Source organism: Vidua chalybeata, chromosome 24 (assembly GCF_026979565.1).
Source record: "Vidua chalybeata isolate OUT-0048 chromosome 24, bVidCha1 merged haplotype, whole genome shotgun sequence".
NCBI classification, from domain to species: domain Eukaryota; kingdom Metazoa; phylum Chordata; class Aves; order Passeriformes; family Viduidae; genus Vidua; species Vidua chalybeata.
In genome coordinates this window covers 7098443-7119310 of record NC_071553.1, presented here as the reverse complement: position 1 = coordinate 7119310, position 20868 = coordinate 7098443, and the positions used below count along the sequence as shown (strand labels likewise).

At 41.2% G+C, this 20868-nt stretch overlaps 1 protein-coding gene across 2 annotated transcripts in view; it reads right to left on the bottom strand.

Moving 5' to 3' along the window:
- MAGI3 (membrane associated guanylate kinase, WW and PDZ domain containing 3) overlaps positions 1-20868 on the bottom strand; it is a 59394-nt gene that overhangs the window by 16834 nt on the left and 21692 nt on the right. For both annotated transcript variants that reach the window (XM_053963953.1, XM_053963954.1), the window contains exons 2-12: positions 14257-14373; positions 12706-12825; positions 11052-11261; positions 9591-9765; positions 8712-8791; positions 7289-7346; positions 6149-6243; positions 5356-5544; positions 3393-3992; positions 1909-1940; positions 30-183 (exon numbers count right to left, since the gene is read on the bottom strand). In XM_053963953.1, the coding sequence (XP_053819928.1) occupies positions 30-183; positions 1909-1940; positions 3393-3992; positions 5356-5544; positions 6149-6243; positions 7289-7346; positions 8712-8791; positions 9591-9765; positions 11052-11261; positions 12706-12825; positions 14257-14373 (1830 nt within the window). The remainder of the gene's footprint in view (positions 1-29; positions 184-1908; positions 1941-3392; positions 3993-5355; positions 5545-6148; positions 6244-7288; positions 7347-8711; positions 8792-9590; positions 9766-11051; positions 11262-12705; positions 12826-14256; positions 14374-20868) is intronic.

Here is a 20868-nt window from a genome sequence, read left to right as displayed (position 1 = left end):
TATTTTCAAGTTGAAGGTGATGTACTTACGTTTGTCCTCATAAATTGTCTTAGACTTCAGGTAGACTTCGGACGGGTCCAGTTTAGGAGAGCCCGGTCGCACAGCAGAGGGCGGGAAGGGCATTGGCTGCGGAATAGTATCGCTGACAGCTTCCAAACTCCCGGAACTGTCCTGCTTGTCCTTCTGAAACAGCCCACAGATGCAAAATCCACATTAAATAAAGGCATGACTACACTTGTCGGTGCAAAGACAATGAACACCACGCAGAAGAAAAACACAGGAAGAAAGGAACAAAATTACAGCTTTTCCAGTGGATATGTCTGACCAGAGTACTAAAGTCTTCCTCACTGGTACATGATTTTCTGCTGGAGACTAGGCTTGGAAAGAGTTTGAAGTGACTGATGCTCAGAGAGGAGTGTAGATGGGCTGATGCTGGTAGTTACCAACAGATGGGATGAAGTGGGGCATAAAGGACCGATCACGTTTGGAGAAGACACTGAGTCCTTGTCGGGCACCTGCCAGGCTCTGGACCACAATCCAGAACCATAGGCACATGCTGCTCCACAGGCACTGCCTCCCGTCCCCTGCCAAGCTCCTCCCCACAAGCACCAGAGGTGCTCCCAGCATGAGCTGCTTGCTGGAACAATACACATAAGGGACAGGAGGACACACTTGGATAGTGTGAGGTATTAACATCATGATCTGACAGCTGCAACACTCCTGTTCATGAGGCAAGGACATCCTTGTGGGTCCCTCATCTAAATCCCCAATCAATTATGCAACAAAATAACTCTAAATATTTCTTCTGGGCTGAAACCCAGCCTGGAAAACTAGCACGTGGCAGTGCATGCTAAACCACAGCAGGAGCAGAACAGACGTAAATCTGCCCTTCCACCAAGAGCAGAAGAAACTGCCCAGAGCCATTCAGCAGTTTGACACTTCTTGTATGTTTATAAATGCAAGAACTTGCCCTTTTTAAGTGAACTATTTTGCCACGCTGCTTAATGCCACTGAGCATCGAGCAGTCTGTGGGCTGTTGCTGCTGTATGTGTGCTGTAATAGAATGCCAGTCCCCAAGTCCAAATGACTTTTAGCACATTGCCACGGGATCCATGCTGACAGGGCCAGGGACCTCCAACTGCAGGGATTTCTGCTCTGATTTAATCAGTGCGGGCAGGTGGATGCTTGCAAGAAACTGAATCTGAAGATCTTATTGAGCACAGTCATCTTTGAGCATGCTGAACATGTGTGCTTGTGTCATTCCACTGCTGGGATACAACTAAGGTTGCACTCAAACAGCAGAATAAAGATAGAAAGAGAAGTTACAGCTATGTTCTTGTAATGGGGTTTTCATAAATTGCCCCAATTTGTTCTGTACAAGAAGCATTTTTAAAGAAGTATCTGTGTTCGACCAGCCTAATTTATAACAGAAACCTTCATAATAAACATAAGCATTAATATCAGCATTATTAAATCAGAGGTTGTTCTATTAAGACCAAGGATTCTTTACTGAGCTAATATATATTAAAGATGCCCTGACAGACCAAACTTCCAAGAGCAATGAGTATCGAGCTAGGAATGTACAGCTCCATAGAGACTTGCTGAAAATATGGATCCAAAGATAAACATTTCCAGAAGGGAGCACTAACCAGTCTATTAATTCTATGCAAGGATTGAGAAGAATCAAAGGATCATAAACTTCCTTTAGGAATGAAAAAAATAGATACTGTATTTTGTTTCCCTTTTAATGGGTACTCTAACAGCAGGTACTTAGACAAAGAATTTATGCCTACCAATCAGGTGTGGTTTTGCTAAACCATCTTGCAGGTTATCACAGGGACTAAAAACCAGAGGAAATGAGATTACAAAGCATGCCAGAAACAAGTTAAATACATCATCAATACTCACTCCTTTGGCAGCTTTAGTAGGAGAGGGTGGACCTGAAGAAAATATAAAATAACTTTAATAGAAGGTTACAAAAAGTTTCAACAACATTTCAGCAATATAATCTGTGGCAAGCACATTTCTCTCTCAGGATTTTTTATTGAGGTGCACAGAGAGAAATGAAAGAGAAAACAATTTCTATTTCTGCTCCTTGTTTTTCTCTTGTGGAATGTGTTTGGAGAATTGTTTACCCAGAGTGAGCGCTTGGTTGGACCATGGTGGATTGTTTGGGCCTGATGGCCAATCGGATCCACCTGTGTCTGGGCTCTGGAGAACAGGGTCACGAGTTGTGGGTTAGTGAGATATGATAGTTAGAGAAAGTAGCATCTAGTATTTAGTATCCTCTTTTATATAGCATATTAATGTATTATAACATAATTATAATAAAGAAATCATTCAGCCTCCTGAAATGGAGTTAGACATCATCATTCTTCCCATTGGGTTCGCCGACATCTACAACAATAATCAGCTGCTCCTGGGGTGAAAATAATAGCAGCTGATTCACTGTGCTTTTAAATGGCAAAGTGATCAAAACCATCACTTTAGAGAAGTCTCAATTAGAACTGAAAGCTGTACAACAATGAAAAATATCTATTTCTCTTTCTGCTAGAAGCTGGTAAACCAAGTCACCCCTCAGTTCACGGGATAAGGAGACTTATGAATTTGTCTGAAGGAATTTCACTTGCCACAAAGAAATCTAATTATCTCCTTAGCTGACTAAGGAATAGTAGTATTTATACAGAAAAAAATCCGGAGATTTTTGCAAATGCCAGTAGCTGAAGTCAGGGTTACAATAAAGCCTGAAGGGACACTGAGCAGCCACGAGCTGCCTCATAATCCATTCAGATTCAGCTTCCTTTGAAAGACACACACTATCTACTACAGTTTTTGGGGAGAAGATGCTTTCTGGTCTGTGACTGACAATCAAGGAAGAGGTATGAATATGCAAAGGAAAAATCTGAATTTTTTCTGCTATTCCCAGTGATCAGCCCCACTTCTTTGCTAATGCTTCTTCCCATCTCCTGCAATCCCCTGTTCATTACAGACACAGTTACTGGAATATTTGGAATATATTTGGAGAACCTCACAAAACTCAGTCCATCACATGCTTTGCATTATACTGGAGACCAGGCGTTTGCTTTAGCACTCCCCAGAGACTTGGAAGAGACAGTGCATAAATATATCACCATATAATTGCTGAGAAAAAAAAAAAAAAAAACGCAAAGAAAAACCTAACTAAAACTTTGAACAAAACCCCAGCAACATGCTCTCACCCTAAATCAAACTTGTAACATATAAGGGGGTATTAATCAAACTTAGAACATAATGGCTCAGAGATATAATTAACTGCTGCTTAGCTGTCAAGAATGGAAACGATTTAGATATCACACTAAAATTGGACTTTTAAAAGCTTATAACCAATATGACAACTGCAATTTTGTCTGTACCTCCTCTTAAGATAAGCAGGGGCACCTCTGCTCCTACTGGAAACTGCTTGAGCACCTCCACCACCTGCAAGTGGGTCAAGCTCTGCACATTCTGATGGCAAATCTCCTTGATGACATCCCCCTTCTGTAGGCCTTGGCACCACTGGCTGTCCAAAATCATCTTCACCTTCTGGCCTGTGGGACTGTCTGCAATGGCAAACCCAAAGCCTTTAGGCCCTTTGACCAGAGGGATGGTGACCAGCTCTGGCTGAGAGCCTCCTGAGGAGGCAAAGGAGACCCTCTGCTCGGCTGAATCCACGGAAGGGCCGTTCAGGCGACCGTTGACCAACACTTTCCCATTCTGGTCCAACCCAACTGTTGCTGCTACTAAATCTTGGCTGGACATGGAAGCATCTCCCTTGGCCACCGGCAGACCATTAATGACAGGTGTGGCTGTCACGATATCCACCACGGGGTCTTCATTGTCATCAGGAAGAGGGTATCCACGACACAAAGTCATGTTCACATACTGATTAATGGGAATGAGCTGAAACATCTGGACAACATCTGCATGGGTATGGCCAAGGACACAGCTTCCATTTATGTCCACGATGACGTCGCCTGTTACAAAAGAAATTTTGACGGTGTCAAAAACAGAAGTGAAACCTCCAATAAAAGCCTACCTTGAGGAAATCACAGTGCTGTCTTCAAATTAATAACTAGCATTGGGGATATTATCTCATGGCTAATATTGCCAAAAAGCATAAAGGATTTCCTCTTTGCATTTATTCTATTTCATCTCAGGACACAGTGCACTAAATATATAAAATTTAATCTGCAGCAGATTTAAAAAAATGATACTGTACAGCCACAGGAGATGAAGCAGAGCATGCACACTACAGCAAGCAGATATCTTCTACTTTAATTCATATTGCATAGTATCCTAAACCCAATGCAGAATAAATCTGATTTTTTGGCCCCATGTTTATTTTAGGACTGGCTGACCTTAAGCTATGACTGCACACACACATGCTCCATACTCTTACACTGCTGCCACACGTGGCTAAGAAACTTTCATTTTCAAAATGAAGTTACGTGGGCTTCAGATCCCAAAACCTTGTTTCATGTTTTCATAATTTTGATGTGAAACTTTGCATGTGTGGTACTATATGCCCTGCAAACTGTCCAATCCCTTTAATGTCAGGCATCAGTAAAACAGGATTGCTCTTATTCCATGAACTACAGTCGGAATAGCTGCACATCTTTTCATTCCAACAGCTCTGCAGGATTGTTTTCATTTTTGCAGAGGTGGAAAATGAACCACATACAAACAAGTTCAAACAATACATCAGCAACAAAAGAGGAAATGTTTCCATTTCATAAGTAAATAGTATTTATCATTCAAAGTATGAATTCTTTTATTCATTTGAAGAGTAAGAGTTTATGTTACATGTAAAGAAGCATTTTGCCCTTTCTAATATGCAAACCAGAGGTTACGGTAAGGTTACAGGTAACTTAATGACACATATAATAACCACGAAAGAAAGCGCAAGTCCTCATGGATTGCTGATCCCTCATCTCTCCTCACTTGTCCAGCTCACACAACTTTGCCTCCTCACTCCTGCTGTGGGCTTCTTGCAGTTCTAATAATTGGTGTCATGGTTTTTGGCAACAACAAGGCAAAACAGATCAGGATTCAAACACACTATTTTTTACTTCACTTACAGAGAGGGAAACCATTCTATGAATAAACATGAAGACAAGTGTCTTTGCTAAAGCAGAAGTTCTGAAACCTTCAGAAGTGCCCTTAAAGTAAATTTTTATCTAGAATGCTGCTTCTTTTCCTTTTCAGCCCCTGCTCCACACAGTTATGAAAATATTTAATTTAGTGAGGATGTGGATGGAGTCGTCCAACCTCCTGTGGCTCAAGCTGTGTTCTCCAAAGTACCCCAGGAAATGGAAGTTTACAGAAATAATACTTGACCTGGAGCAATTCTGCCATCTTGTGCAGCGGGTCCATCTTTTAACACATTCTTCACCTGGAGAAACTCGTCAGGCCTGTCCCCTCCGATGATTGTGAAACCAAATCCCATGGTACTTTTTTTCAGGGATGTCCTTATAAGCGCTCCAGTAAGCTGGGATGGATCTCGAGTGAAGATAGACCTCCCTGGTCCTTTGGAATTATGGAATACAGAGACAGGAGGGCAGGAAACCAGGGTTAATTCCGGTAAGTTTTTTGTTTATTTTTAAGGTGTCACAAAGGTTAATGATTTGTTTATTGTTGGTCAGCTTCTGAAGCACTTTTAAAAGATAAACAAGCAGACAGGAAAGTGCTGCACTCATTTTCCAGCTGAATTCAGTGAATGGAAAAGAGTTTTTCTGAACAGATTGCAACAGAGCTGTATGCGAACCTCCCACCTTGAATTCCAAATTTTTATCCTTGAATATCAAGCTTAAAGTAGATCAAAAGCATAAAAACTCCAGGTGTGGCTTTACCTGCACTTCCAGATGGCTCTTCTAACCCTCCCTACGTTCCAAAGCGGTTTATGACAACCAGCTTCAGAACAACCAAAATTATTTAAAAGCAGTCTTAGTGCTTCAATTCAATTTTAACATTAAAAAATCCTTCAAAAAACCCAAAATATCTTGGAAGGTAACACTGTAATGGCAAGCAAAAAGACAAGGCTGATGCCTTGATGAATTCCAGAATTGGGTTTTTATAAAGCATACTTGCAAATAACGATATATATGACAAAGAACACAATATTCAGTGATACCTGATTTGGAAGGGCCAGCATCAGTCTGTCCTAACTGTTTTTTCCTTTTGGCTTCCAATACTGGATTTTCAAACTGAGTTTTCTGGTTAATATGACTGCAGGCATACAAAAGGTGGGTCAGGATTTCAACAGAAAACATTCTGACTACTTCCCAAAAATGACAATCCCAAAAAAATACATCTACAAACACTATTTTTTATTATGTCAGATGAATGCTCTGTAGAAATTAACAAAAAACTCTCATAACCAATACTGAAAGTATGCTCATTCTTTCAGCACCTTACTTACTTTGAGGCAAATAAAATTTTACTCCCTTTAATCACCAGGTTGAGTTGTAATAGTTCAGATCTGAGCAAACCTGCTTTTTCTCTTGACCCATCTACCTATACTGTTTCCAAACTCAGGCACCACCTTTTCCCTAGTAGATGATAGAGAAGTACAGCATAGGAAGAGAAAACCAACAAATTTGAGCATAATTCAAATACCTTGGCTTTGCAAAGTGAAAAACGTTTGCTTGCTCTCTCAAGCTACATTTTCAATTCAACCATTTTTCTTCTCCATGGTTAAGGAGAGATTTAATTTCCTCTGGCCTGAAGGAGATTCAAAAGAGCTCCTGCAGCAGTTTAGTGGTTATTGACTTGGCTCTTTGAAGACAGCAATGATCTACAAGTTATTTTTATTCTTTTAAAGTTATCAGATGCCACTCTTAAGTCAAGTGACTCTGTTTTTGTTAAGCTAAGAAAAATGACATCAGCTCATTTCCATCTATAAATTACTTTGGTTGCAACTTGCTTTCCTTCCCCAAATGAAAAACAGTCCTTAAGTCTTTACGGTCACACTGTGGATTTTCCCACATGCCAGTGCTACCAGAAGTTTGTGCCATAAGTTTGTGACCCTAGAACTGTTTTTCTTGGATATATTTAATAGTTTCACAGAATCACAGAATGGTTGGGACTGGAAGGAACCTTAAAGCCCATCCAGTTCCACCCCCTGCCATGAGCATGGATACTAGACCAGGTTGCTCCAAGCCTTATCCAACCTGGCCTTTCACTGCATTACAATCTCTACTTACTGGGGATCAAGGACTTCAGAATTTCATGCTCAATTTTTATGTCTGCCAAATCAATAATCAGCACTTACTCAACGTAGTATGTCCCATATTGAGGGTCTTCTATTTTCTCCCATCCATAAGGAAGTTCTGCAATCAGAAAGACCAAATTCTCCATTACAGGGGAAAACGATCCACAAATATCAGAGTTTTCATTAAAGAACACCTAGGCTCATGAAAAATATGAGGAAAATACAGGTCCCATTTTCTTCCCTGATGAAAGGTACAAGCCTGTTCCAGGGAATCTGAAGCCCTGCAACTCTTCTTTCTTGCACTAAATGGTGAGCCTTGTATTCAATGAAATCACACCACTTTAAAAATATGATAAAGACCTGTTTATACTGAAAATTACATGCAAAAGGCTCCTTTTTATGGCAAATTCAGCATCTGGTAGAGAGGGTGCCAGCAGCTCATGACTGACTGAAAGTAATAAGCAGTTACCACAGAGGTCAGCTTATCAAGTTCATTGTTCTAGTTATCTTGACCATGGAAATTTAAATATTAGAATAATGAATATAGTCAGCCAGACACTTTAAGGATAAATTTGTCCAGCAATCTTGTTTGAATCTGCCCTAAGTTTGACAATAACAGGATTTTCCCTAGCATGTTACCAATTACTAATACCAGTATTGCTCCACAGGTTCTGACTAAAGACACAATGGGTCTATTAATTTAAGTATTGTTCATTTGGATATCCTGCATCTCTGTTTAAAGAGCTGCATGTATGTTTACTAAGCAGTGGCATGCCATTGCTCCAGCTGGCTTCATTATGGATACATGGCTGTTAGGCTGGGCAATTTTGGAGAATGACAGGTCATTCCGAGCCTGCTTCAGCTTTTGGAACATGTCAGGCATTTGCTGAAGACAGACCTATCTGATACTCTTTTCTAGCAGACTAAATTGCCCAACTGTGTAGGAAATGGTTGCAGAAATTGCCTGGAGGCTACTGACCTGGAAGTCTTGAAGAAATTTAGATCAGTCAGATTGTTCCCTTAGCTTCTGCATTCAAATACTGTATCATATGCAATAGTTATCATTAGCAATATGTATTTTGCTATACCTTCTTTGTTATCCCTATATTCTGTTACTTATGGACTTTCTTCTTCTGGCATATTCCACCTATATAACAGTTTCCAGTGAGATCATCACTCATGTGCAGCTTTCTCCTTAAGAATGACACTTACTGGAACGAAACATCTCATATTCTGCTCAGGAATGCAGATAAACCTAAGTTTGGCCTGATTCTACTACTCCAGGGAAAATACACCATGGACTTTCCCAGTATTATGTAAATTCCTACTGCCACCAAACGGGACACTCAGCACTACACTGCCAGCTCCAGAATCACATATACGAGAGAGAAGCTTCTACCACAGAAGTAATGGACTGTATCCAGCTGGGATAAACTCATACATTTATCAGTGACAGGTAACAAATGCATTCTGAACATCTCACCTCCATCTTCACAATCTTCAGGAGCTTTGGCCTTCTTACAGAGCCGGGGATCAAGCCATGTGGTTGTCTTGGTGTTGTGACTGTGGAGCAGAATGCATGCCAGTAAGAGAACTCCCTCACACTGAAGAAACTTTCCTTTTTTATTTATTTTTATTTACTATTGTAGGAAACTGTAGACTTCAGATAATACAACCTTTATTTGTGCCTCAGTCACATCATAAAATACTAAAAAGAAAAGGCACCAACACACTGGAGATTCTCCAGGGCACACAGGAAGTGTTAGAGGCACAAATCCTCCCCCCAGCCCCTAAAAGCTCATATAGGAACAGCAGCTGTTTCTACCTGATAGGAAAAAAAAATATTTTTAGTCTCCTCATATGCTAAACTGCCAGGAAGGTTTCTGTTTCATTTTGGCCTTAGAACTCATAAATGAGGCAGGTTTGCATGTGCACACATGAGCTACTTTCTTAACCTGGGCTTTCATCTGGGCTATTTGTATTTTGAAACATCCATTCCCAGCCAAGGAACACAAGCAGAGAAGAAAAAGCTAAACAAGGTCTCAAATTTCAAAGAAATTTGACATAGAGAAGGTTTCCATGTCACATTTCACTTAGCAATACCCAGCCAGCTTTGTATTTGTGAGATACAAAATTTAGAACTAACAAACTGACTTTGCAGGTGGAACCATAAGGTCTTCCTGCACAATGGCAATTATAGCGAGCGTGCAACATTGAGGACTATGAGTAAGGAATGTAACAGTAGGAAAATAGTAAATTTCATAAAGAAACAGAAGCAGTAAGAGAAGAAGAGAGGTGAAAGAGCAAGCTTTCCAGACTGCAACCACCAGCAGTTCTCTCCTCCAAGGAGCAAGTTACTCACTCGATGAAGTAGATCATGCCAGTGTCCGTGTAGGCCATTTCCCAGTTCTTGGGTAGTGGTTCCAGGGTCTCATCCCTCAACAAATAATTTCTGAAGTCCATGTTGCTGCTTGTCTGGTTGTAGCTGGGAACAGGTTTCATCCAGTCAGGAGAATCTGAATGTTTTTCTTTGTTTTCTGCAGTTGTTCAGGGAAAGTGTTTGTCAGATGCTTTATGTTGTTTCTCACAAAGAACCACCCTCTTAATCTGGCTACAAGTGGATGTCAAATATGGCCCTGTATGTGATGTGCATTTTTTCACTTTTTTTTTCAGCTGTGAACTTTGAAAAGCTGACATGAAAAGACTGAACTCTGCTCTTCCCCTGCCAAACAGAATTAACCTTGTATTATGTGTCTGAGCCTACTCTGAAAAATCAACATTGGCAGAAATCCAAGTTGACTATGCTCTGTTGCCATTTCTAAAGAGAGAACAGTGTTTGTAATGCCATAAAATAATCCCAAAAAATCCTACTAATATTCCTCAAAGAATCAGAAGGAAATGTAGAGAAGACCCAAACTGCTAGTAAAGTAAACAACACCTTCCTACAAGCCACAACTAGAAAAAAGATCCCAAAAATTTCTGCAGGAAACTTTAAATAGAAGCCTCTACCCTTCAGAACCGAGGTTATGCTTGATGTACCCTCCGTGACATGATGATGTCCGTGACCTTCACCCAACCACCAGCCTGACCATTGGCCCTTCTGTGGTGTTGCTAGCACTGAAGATGACAAGATTAAGTCAGGTCTGGTCAGTATAGCTCTGTCCTAAACAGTCACACACAGGATCAGCTGCAAATGCAATGTGACAGTTCCTCTCCACCATCAATTCTCCCCCCTCCAGATGAGTAACCATGACAGCAAAAGGAAAAGGCCATCTTGCCAATCCCAGAAAGGTCCTGCTGGACACCACTCCAGCCTCAACATGCTTGGCTTTATTTCTCTCCACAAGCTCCCCGTTGGGTGGTTTCAGGTTGTGTGGTAGCTCCCCTATGCAAAATCATCTGAAAAATTTACAGTACGAGCCAACATTTCCCCTCTCACCAATAACTTCCTTAAAATCTCCTGTGTACAAATTCAGTAATTGCCTCAAAATTCAACAGTAACATTTGCAGGGTATGAATTCTACTCTGTGAAGGATTCTGTTATTTCAAGAATGGACAAATTTTTCCTTCCCGCTCATGTAACTGGCCCATATCCAGCATCACATGTTCTTGACCAAGCAGTGCATTTTATGATGCAACTGCACATCTGGCTGGGACAACAGCTGGTTCTTTTTAAAAGGTCATCTCAAAATCAAGTAGAAGCACCAACCTGAACAGAAAGTGCCTTCATACTTTACCAAAACTAAGGAACCACGAATGTTATTTGTATAGTCCTTATCCATTCATACAATACTCTAGGGAATTTCTCCCCTTGTCAACCAACCTATCCCTCCACTGCCATTAACTGCTTCCTTTTCCTCCTCTTCCTCCTCTTCAGGGAGAGAACTTTCCATCCTTTGCATTTTGCTGACGGATGTGGTTCTTTTCCTCTGTGATTCAGTATCAAAATCATTGTCAAAAAGAACTTGATCCACTGGATCAGGCTGAAAGGGGCTGGGCTCTGCTGGAGGCTTTGGAGTACCATAAAAATTACCTGAAAATGAGACAGAAATCAAGATCACTGAAGTACTGGTACTGCTGAAGGCACTAGCAGTGGCTGTTACCAGTTTAGTGCCCACGCAAATGTATTTTGGTGAAATTTTAAAGCCTCAAAGAAGACATCAGCACTACCAAAACCCAACCAACAGTCAAAGCCTGCTTATTCATACACTGACTTCTTGCTAATGTAGCACTAGTTGTCAGAAAACAAGAGGTTACCTGTAAACTTTTATCCTGCTAGAAGTTTTCTAAAGAAAAATATTGATTTGGAGCAACAGAAATACTGAAGTCAAAAAACAAATTAATTTTATGCAGAAACGAGTTATTTATTTCCATAAAACCAGTTAACAACTAATTGATTTTTAACACTTTCAATTTTCTACTGACAATACACTTGCAAAATAAAGATGTTGATATGGCTTCATATCAACATCTTCATATCAATATGCTGTTATTTTCACTTCAGAAAAAGGAACAGATTTTTTCTTCAATATTTTAATCTAAAGCACCAAGGAATCATCTGCTGTTTTCTGGAAAAGAATTTCAGCCACTGACCTCTCTCCTGACTGCTCATATGATTTTTATTAGGGAATTGAGTACAAAGCAAGGAAGCTTCCCAGAATTCCTGCTGGGGTAACTTTTGGGGCATGGATATGACTTTGACCATGTAAATACATATAGAAAGAAGACCTTTCTACCAATATCAAACAAGAGCAAGGCTCAGAGAGGCAACAGCCAGATAAAGTGAAGTGCAGCTCAGGAAGAAAACAAACAAACAAACAAACAACCCTACTAGTTTAACCTAAATTTGGTTAGATTTCCAGAGATGGGACAATATTAACAGATAGTGTAGGATACGGAAAACAGGAGGCACAGAGTCTTTCACAGGATTGTTTACTTTTGACATCTTCTTTTCTTTTTTCACCATCTTCATTACAATATTTTTCCTCACCACATTTACCAAACCAAACTTTCCTACAGATTTGGACAATCTGGTCTAGTGCTGTTCAACTTTTCATTGAAAAATGCTTTTGTTTCCCTGCTGGGTCAGAATTTCTCTTGCCTTCTGTCCTTTTGAGGCACACCTGAGAGGAGAACATGGCTCTGTTCTCTGAGGTGTACACAAAATTGACTAAATTCTCTTAAATTTGTACCGGGCACAGACAAACCTTTTCAGAATGCTTCCCAAAAATGCAATGGTGAAAATAATTTGGTAGGATTAAGAGCGGTTGAAAGGACAATCTGTGGACTATCAGAAAGCTTTAAAACAAGATCGCTCCTCCTCTTCACAAAAATAGACTAACTATTGTCTCTCTACTACTGTTATGACCATCAAGTGAGGCAGGAAAACCGGTACCACAAGGAGCAACACTTGGACTAAGATCCTGGACACAAGTACTGGGTCCTTATTCCCATTCTATTAAACATCACTGACATACCATCATATGTTCCACTTTCTAGTAAGGCTCCACTTTCTTCCAATGCTTTAAACTGCTCAACAGGAATGAAATTATAGTCTACCCCAGGGACCTCCCCATCTCTGGGAGCCCTTGTAGTGCCTGCAAAGACAAAGAAAATATTCTTGTAAGACACTTAAGTGCTGCTTGTTAACAAATGCTGCCTACAGTACAGTTCAGTAAAAACAATATCTTTTCAAATCTTTATACAATCATGATGTCACTCCGGTGAAACAACTGGTGAGCAAGTGAACAATAATGCATAAAAACTGAGCCAGTAAATTACATAGGAACAACAGTTCTGATACTGGGGGAGGAGGAGAGAAGCAGCTGGGTGAGGTGGCAATTAAGAGAGAATTCTTTCTTATGGTCAGTGAACCAAAAGCAACTTTTGTGGCAGCTGATGACACCTGGGCCATGCAATCGCAGTCTGGGATTCTTGGAACAGCTGCAATATTTTATTTTAACTCAGCTGTGAGGGTGCTGCATCTTTCCCTATTTCCACCAGCACCAATTCTCTAATTTGCAATGAGGTCATCATGACTAAGCACATTTGATTTTTGGGCCACCAAATCCATAACTCGGCACAGAATTTATTTTTTAACCTATAATTCAGAGTGTAATTCAGCCACACTCCAACCCCTGGCTGTAGGTTAGCTTTGTCAGTAAATTGCTGTGTTAATGCAGAGGTTCTCAAAGTGTTTTGTCTATGAAAACAGGCCTCCTATAGTTACAACACTTAATTAAAGCTCTCCTGAAAGGACTTCACTGATTCATTACTATTCATAACTGCCTACAACCTAATAGTATTTCAAAAGCATGTATCATTTTTTCAGGCAGCAGCATGAACAAGAGCTGGTAAATAAAAGCTAGTAATAGTGAAATGGAGTTTAAGAAAGCCACAAACTCTCAGGTGTGCTCAGAGAGAAGAGAGCAGAATTCCTGTAGATACAAAAACGTTACTTGACAAAGTAAGTTTTTAGTGCAATGAATATTTAAATAGTCAACGATCAGCCTTTTTAATCAGTCTTCTCAGGATGAGCAAACAGTCTGCCTGTACATTCTGCCACTGCCACCTCTTCTGCACCCAACCCCTCCTCCCACCCTCCTTCCAGCTGCCCTGCTCTGCCGAATGCACTTGACACTCAAGGTCTCAGTTTGCTCTTTGTGAAGAAAAAAACCCCAGCACAGTGACAAAATTCAGGATGTTTTGGCACTGCTTGATCATGCTGAGAAAGATTTATTTCTTGTGGTGGCTGGGGTCATTCTAACAACTACTGACAAACTTGTGAAGAGCAACACACAGATATTACTGAAACAATCTGAACTTTGAATTCTCAAGTTTTTGCTGGTCTTCAGTCCATACTGGCTGCACCAATTCATGGCAACTTCAGATGTGAAACCACTGTAGCAAAGCCGGAAGTCTCTCCTACAAGGTAAAACTCTAAACCAGATTATGAGAGAAGGCATTTCAAGCTCACAAACTACGTGGGAGTTAGCAGGAACAGATGAGGCTGATCTTTACATACTTACAAGGGATGGTTCTCAAGTAGAGATTGTCTCTGATCACTTGCTGGAGTTTGTGGTCTATTGAGCCCTTCTGGAACTGAAGGCTCAGGTAGTGGCGCAAGTCCTTGTTGATCACTTTTCCTTAGAAAGAAAAAAAAATAAATTAGAATAATTTGTAAAGCAGGATCTCACAACAAGAATTGTGTTTCACTGCTATAGAAGTTTCAGAAAAAGCATACAGTTGGAAGAGTTGGGTTGTTTTAAATACAACAACCTTGATGGAAAATACAATTTTGTGCTGTCAAATGACAGAATCCCAGAATGGTTTGTGTCAGAAAGGAACCCTAAAGCTCATCTTGTTTCACCCCTTGCCATGGGCAGGGACACCTTCCACTATCCCAGGTTGCTCCAAGCTTTATCCAGCCTGGCCTTGAATGTTGCCAGAGATGGGGCAGCCACAGCTTCTCTGGGCATCCTGTGCCAGGGCCTCACCACTGTCACAGGGAAGAATTTCTTCTGGCACAGTGGTTTGAAGCAGAGCTGACTAACAACCATCTCCCAAACAAGACAGTGACAATATTCTGGAACTGTTTGAAAATCAATATAAAGTATTAAAATACAAGACCTATTACCAAAATTCAAAGTCTCTACAGACAAGAAACTATTTCACTGTATTTTGAAGTAGTTTCCATTCAATTTACACCTACTCACTAGTCACCTGAGTTCAATATTTTGTCACATGGGAACTTGCATTCTTCAAATTATAAAAAGAAAATACTTCCTTCTTAAAAAAATTGCGTAATAGAAGGGAGTTGGGTTTTTTTACAATTACTCCTTTGCAATACTTCTGTCAGGTATCATTAGTGAATCTGTCACATCACTGGAGAACCACAGCCCCTTCAGCAGACAAATAACTGAGTTCTTGTATTACTGCCTCATCCTTCAGACAGGAGGGTACAAAGCAATCTTTTGTACTCTGTCAGCTTCCCAGAAAACACAGTAAATAGGGTTCAGTGACCTTGGTAAATTTAAGTTACATACTGCAGCAGAACACTCAGGGCTTTAGGGAAAAAGCTCAGCCTCTGTCTCCAAACCTAGAACAGGAGATGGGCAGCAGCAGATGGATGCTGGTGTAGCACAACAGCAGAGAAAAAGGCTGAACAGACAACTGCTCCTGTTAAATTACATCACCAACAGGTTATGAAATGCATAAACCTGCCCCAGAAGTGTTTCTGACAGGAGCCTTTGAAGCCTGTGAGCTCAAAGTTGCTGAGGAGATCACCTCAAACAGATCACAGACCCCACAGCAGTCCTCATACAAGGCCCATTCATCTACATCTTCAACCAATTACTGTACTTACATATATGTCAAGTTTGGAAAAAATCCCAAACCATCAAAACCCTCCCACCACTAACCAAGTTTTCCCAACCATGTGTCACTTCTGCAAAGCTGGCTGCATGTTTTGGTTGTGGCAAGTTTATACTTTCCCTTACCTTTCAGCCAAGGTGAGGGCATTCCACACCTTGTTCTCAACTTTCAAACGTGACCTCAGCAACCACCACTCACCAACAGCAAACTGAATTTCAATCTGCACCCTCTTCCCTCCAAAAAAAAACATGCCAAGATGAGCACTTTGAAGTGGAACCAAGATTACCTATCAGTCCTTCAGAGAGGCCAGTGATGTCTACAGATTAAGCAAAACACACACAAAATCACCTTAAACCCTCAGGCAAGGAGAGAAGAAGCCCAGCACACCCTCTGAACAAGCAGCACGTCCTGTGCCGAACACAAGTCCTGAGCTCCAAACGAAGTAAACTTCTCACCTCCTTTAACATTTATTTAAAAATTACTTCCAAACACACACAAAGCATTTTGCAGTATTAGGACAACACCTGAGCATTGTCCTCGTGGCTGTCCAGCAGTTACACAAGCAACAGCAATTCCCAGTAATGCAGTTCTCCATCCAACCCATTCCCAGGAATGCACAGCAACTCTGCAGCCCCCACCTCAATTCCCTATTTTACCAGCATGAACTGTTCCTCATAAAACTTTGGATTTGCTTCCTGCAGCATAACGAGCACAAGATGTCATGGAATATGGAAACAAATGGGGTAATCTCCAGCAAGAAAAATATTTTCCATTTGTTACTACAAATTACTTCATTCTTTGTAGACAAGATAGTTCCTCAACATTAAAGAAATGTTTTGCTGCTAAAATGGTGCATCCATCTCCTTGTCAAAGCCAGATATGCACTTCAGCAATCCCAGAATATTTCACTTAGGCAGATCAATACACATATCTCATTGAGGCAGATGGATCTGTTCATCAGCTACTTTCAGAGTACTGCACATTGGAAAAACCAGGCAATATGTGAGAATTTATTCTGGATGTAGAATTACAGACTTTATTTACTCATTGATCTTTCCCTCTTCGTGTTTAAAATTCTAAAAGCTTAAAAACCTTTTTCAATAAATATCAACTCAGTTTAAAGACAAAATAAAGACAAAACTGCTACTAAGGATATGCCAATATTGAGGGGTTAGTCTTAATATTAAAAGCTTAGAGACTACAGTATACTGTGAAACCAAGATGACTGAATTGAAGATTGACAGGATTGCCTAGGGAAAACAGAGAAAAATCAAACAAAATAGTGGGCAGAGGAAAAATTGCAGAAATTCGCATAGAGAATGGTGTGCATTAGAAAGCAGAAAAATAAAGTAATAGTAAGGCTGCTTTAGACAACCTCTGGCAAAAATCAGATTATTTTCCCACCAGGAGCTGAACATGCTTCTTTTACATTGTTTCACACAGGCTTTTAGGAAAACCTCATGTATTAGCCTCTCCAAGAGGACCTGCTAAATGTTGGGTTGGTGTATGCTGTGCTGCTGAGCCGCTTCTAAAGGATGACACTGGCAACACAGGGACCAGTCAAGAGGAATAATATTCTTTATAGCACTCGGGTTCTGCCAGATGAACAGGCACAAGCCTCTTGTTTTCAGTTTTAATTTAAATTAATCACAACGAACTGTTTAGATGTTTAGGTCAGGATATGCACACTGGAGTTGGGAGAGGAGAATTAAGTGACTGCAGGAAAAAAAAAAAAAAAAAAAGCTCAAGTGCCACTGCAGTGAAACACAGCATTGTGAATTAGGGACACAAATTAAGGGGAGAAAGGGGATTGGGGGTAGGGTTGGTTTCTGGGTCCCAGTGCATGTAGCCAGGGCATGTCCAGCCTCTCATCTACCAAGAAACAGCCCCCACAATTTGAGGACTGGGCAGGGAGGAGCTCTCCCAGCCCAGCCCACAGTGATCTGCTGCCATCCCCTGCTGATCCCCTTAATTCCACCCCCCAAGTCTCCTCACTCCCCTCCCCAGCGGAGTTTGAACAGCACAGGGTGAAAATTGCAGATTACATACTGCAATGCAATTTTGTTTTCTCACTTAGAACACAGCAGAGGAGAAATGTAACCATTGTATCATCACATACATTCAGAATTCCACACATGTGAACAGAATCCCAGAGTATCCAATGGCTCTGCTCAGCTATATGTGTTACATAAGCTGTGGCTGCCATAGGCCACCGACTATGAAAATTCCAGTGAAACACACATTATGAGCTATAAAACAGCTCCATGACTTCACTCACAGTCTAACTAAAACAGGAATTTTCAGGGCTCATCAAGTGGAAAACAGTTACTGTTCAATTAAACTGGGCTGTCAATACACCCACTGAGATTAAGTGATTTTTGATGTTGACTAAGCAAAAGCCGTTTAAAGAAACGTTCAGCTCCACAAATCAGGGATGCAGGGTTAGGAAACCCAAGCTAGAATTAGTGTGTAACACATTAGCTTTATTACATTCCCCAGCAACTATTAACATACAATGATTTCACATAAGTTCCAGATCTGAACACGTGCATTCACTGAGGACAATGAAGGATTTCCAAGCATGCGAGAGAATCACTGCATTCATGAAATGTGGAGAGGCTGGAAAGACCCAGTGGTGATGCAGCCGTCAGTACCTGCCAACCTTCACCTGAAAGTACTTCACTGTGACCTGGCAAATACACACCACCTATGCTCTCAGCACAAGGAGAAAATGGGAGGTTCAAATTATTACAACTAATACAGAAAAGAGACTAGATCATTTTGAGAATGTCCAACCCAGTCAGCAGGTGCTTCCTCATTTTGTGGGTTAGAAGCATAGGTGGATTCCTGTGCAGAAGCCTGCTTTTGCTTCAGGGAAGGGGGCCCACAGCCCTGGGATTTCTGAGGAGAAAGGCTGAGACTAGCAGCAATGCTTGGCAGCTTGTGTCCCAGGTCACCAAGGGCTCCATGGCATGCTCACACTCAACACCTCCCTGTCGTCCTTCCAGGTAACGATGGTAGGAATCCAAGTTGGGCCTCAGCCTGTGGAAGAGAGGAGCTCCCTAAGAAAATCCAGGCCACTTCAGGAGGTGAGGTGACAACCATGCCTGGACCAGTGACCCATGTGGGAAAAGCAATCCTGGCCCCATTATAGACTCAGGGTAACTTCTGCTCATTCCCTGAAAAACTGCAGCTTCTTCAAAATGCAGGCAAGCTCCCTGTCAGGTGAAGCATTGCATTTCAAGGCTCTTCACAGCCACAATAATCCATTAAACCAAACTCATTTACTACCTGAAAGCTGAGAAATAATAGACAGGGTTATGCCGAAAGGCTTGTTTAGCCATAGTTTGCTATATGCCATCCAATAAATTCTTGGCAATATAGTCTGACTTACAGAAATTATGGTAGAGATAAGCATTACAGTATTAATAAATCATTTACCAGACTGCTCAAAATACTGACAGGGTGTTTACAGTACTAGTGAAAGAAATGAAAACCTGTTTATCCAGATTCACAAAATAAGGTTACCACAAACTCCATTACAGAATGTACATCCCAGATGACTTTGGGGATTTTCTTACTTTTGTCAGTAACACAAAATCGACTCCAGAACACCAATAACTACAAATTTTGACTTTTTAAGCCTCCAGATTTAGATCACTCATTACTAAAAACTAAGAGGTGTTCAACACCAGCCTTCACAGGATAATGCCTTCAGATCCCTGGTCAAGGTGGTGACCGATTCAGAGAGACAAAGCTTCTCATTCCACATTTTTGAATATCCCAGCATTCTGTGCTGTTTCCTTGAAATCCTTCAGGGTTGGAAAGATTCTCTCAATAAACCTGGCCACTGTAAGTAAACCAGTGGAAAACTAAGTATGACTGTGTTTGCTCATGAAATTCCATCATTAAAGCATTTCAAGTTCTAAGATAACTACAATATCCCTTGAAAGGCACGTCACCAAAACATACTTGAGAAACACAAAAAGGAGTGGCAAATCATGCACTGTTGATTCCAAAATATACTTGGAGCTGAGAGGGACAATATGTGAAATGTAAACAGTGGAAGCTTGGATGCAATCCGCCTGAATTGTTGTTCTGTCTTGTATAGAAATGGAAAAGTCAACTGTACCAGAAAGCTCTAGTGTGAGTATCTATGGGTGGGCTCCTGATCTGCCATGAAAAAAAAAAAAAAAAAAAACAAAAAAACAAAAAAAAAAACAAAAAAAAAACAAAACAAAACAAAACAAAAATCTAGCTAGAGCTGTCTGTGCCGTTTGGGCGGTGTATGAAAATAACACTTGGTACTCAGTCAACACTTGCCATTGTTCACAGATGTACCAGAACCACTGAAGCTCCAAAGTGAAGAATAAAGCTGGAGTGAAGGACAAGGGCAAATGGCTTCCCACTGCCAGAGGCAAGGAATTCCGCCCCGTGAGGGTGCTGAGGCCTTAGCACGGGTTCTCCAGAGAAGCTCTGGCTGCCCTGTCCCTGAAAGTGTTCAAGGCCAAGTTAGACTGGGCATGGAGCAACCTGGTCTAGTGGAAGGTGTCCCTGCCTATGTAATCAGACAATCCTTAAGGTCCCTTTCAACCTGAACCATTCTGGGATTCTGTGATCCAGCGCTGCGAAAACAAGAGGTTCTTAACCTTTTGCCACCTACCCTGAGCTCATTTCCCTGCCTGCTCCAGCATATCCATGGACAGGGTGGGGGGACACTCTCCTGCACCCAGAGGGCAGCCCTGGTCTAAGCACAACCAGCAACAAACAGGTTTTTTTTAAAACCACCTAAACATACAAGCACTCAGCTCACATGCCAGAACACATTCTGAGCAGGGAGAGCATCAGCAGAGCTCTGGGCAGATGCCTGCCCCTTCCCTTCCATCTGCTCCTGGGACATGGCCATGCCTTCACAGGGCATCCCCAGCCAGCACATGGCAGGGCAGGGTCATGCACCACTTCAGAACTAAGGAAAAAGTAGGAAATTGAGATCAGCTGCATTGAGAATTGCTACCCGTATGTAGGGCAGCAATACTTCTCAGTTACATGGCTCTAACACAGGTCTCTACTTTTCTTCTCTGCATGATTTCCCCAGAAACACAGCATTTTAGGTTGGTTTTATGCCCTGCAGTGGCAGTAAAAAAAAATGCGTAGCCTAATGAATTGCCTACAACCTTAAGGATTTTTAAAATGAAATTTTTTTTGAGTAAAGTAGTTCCAACTTTCAGAATCCAGCTTCACACACACCAGTATCAGATATGGTTACA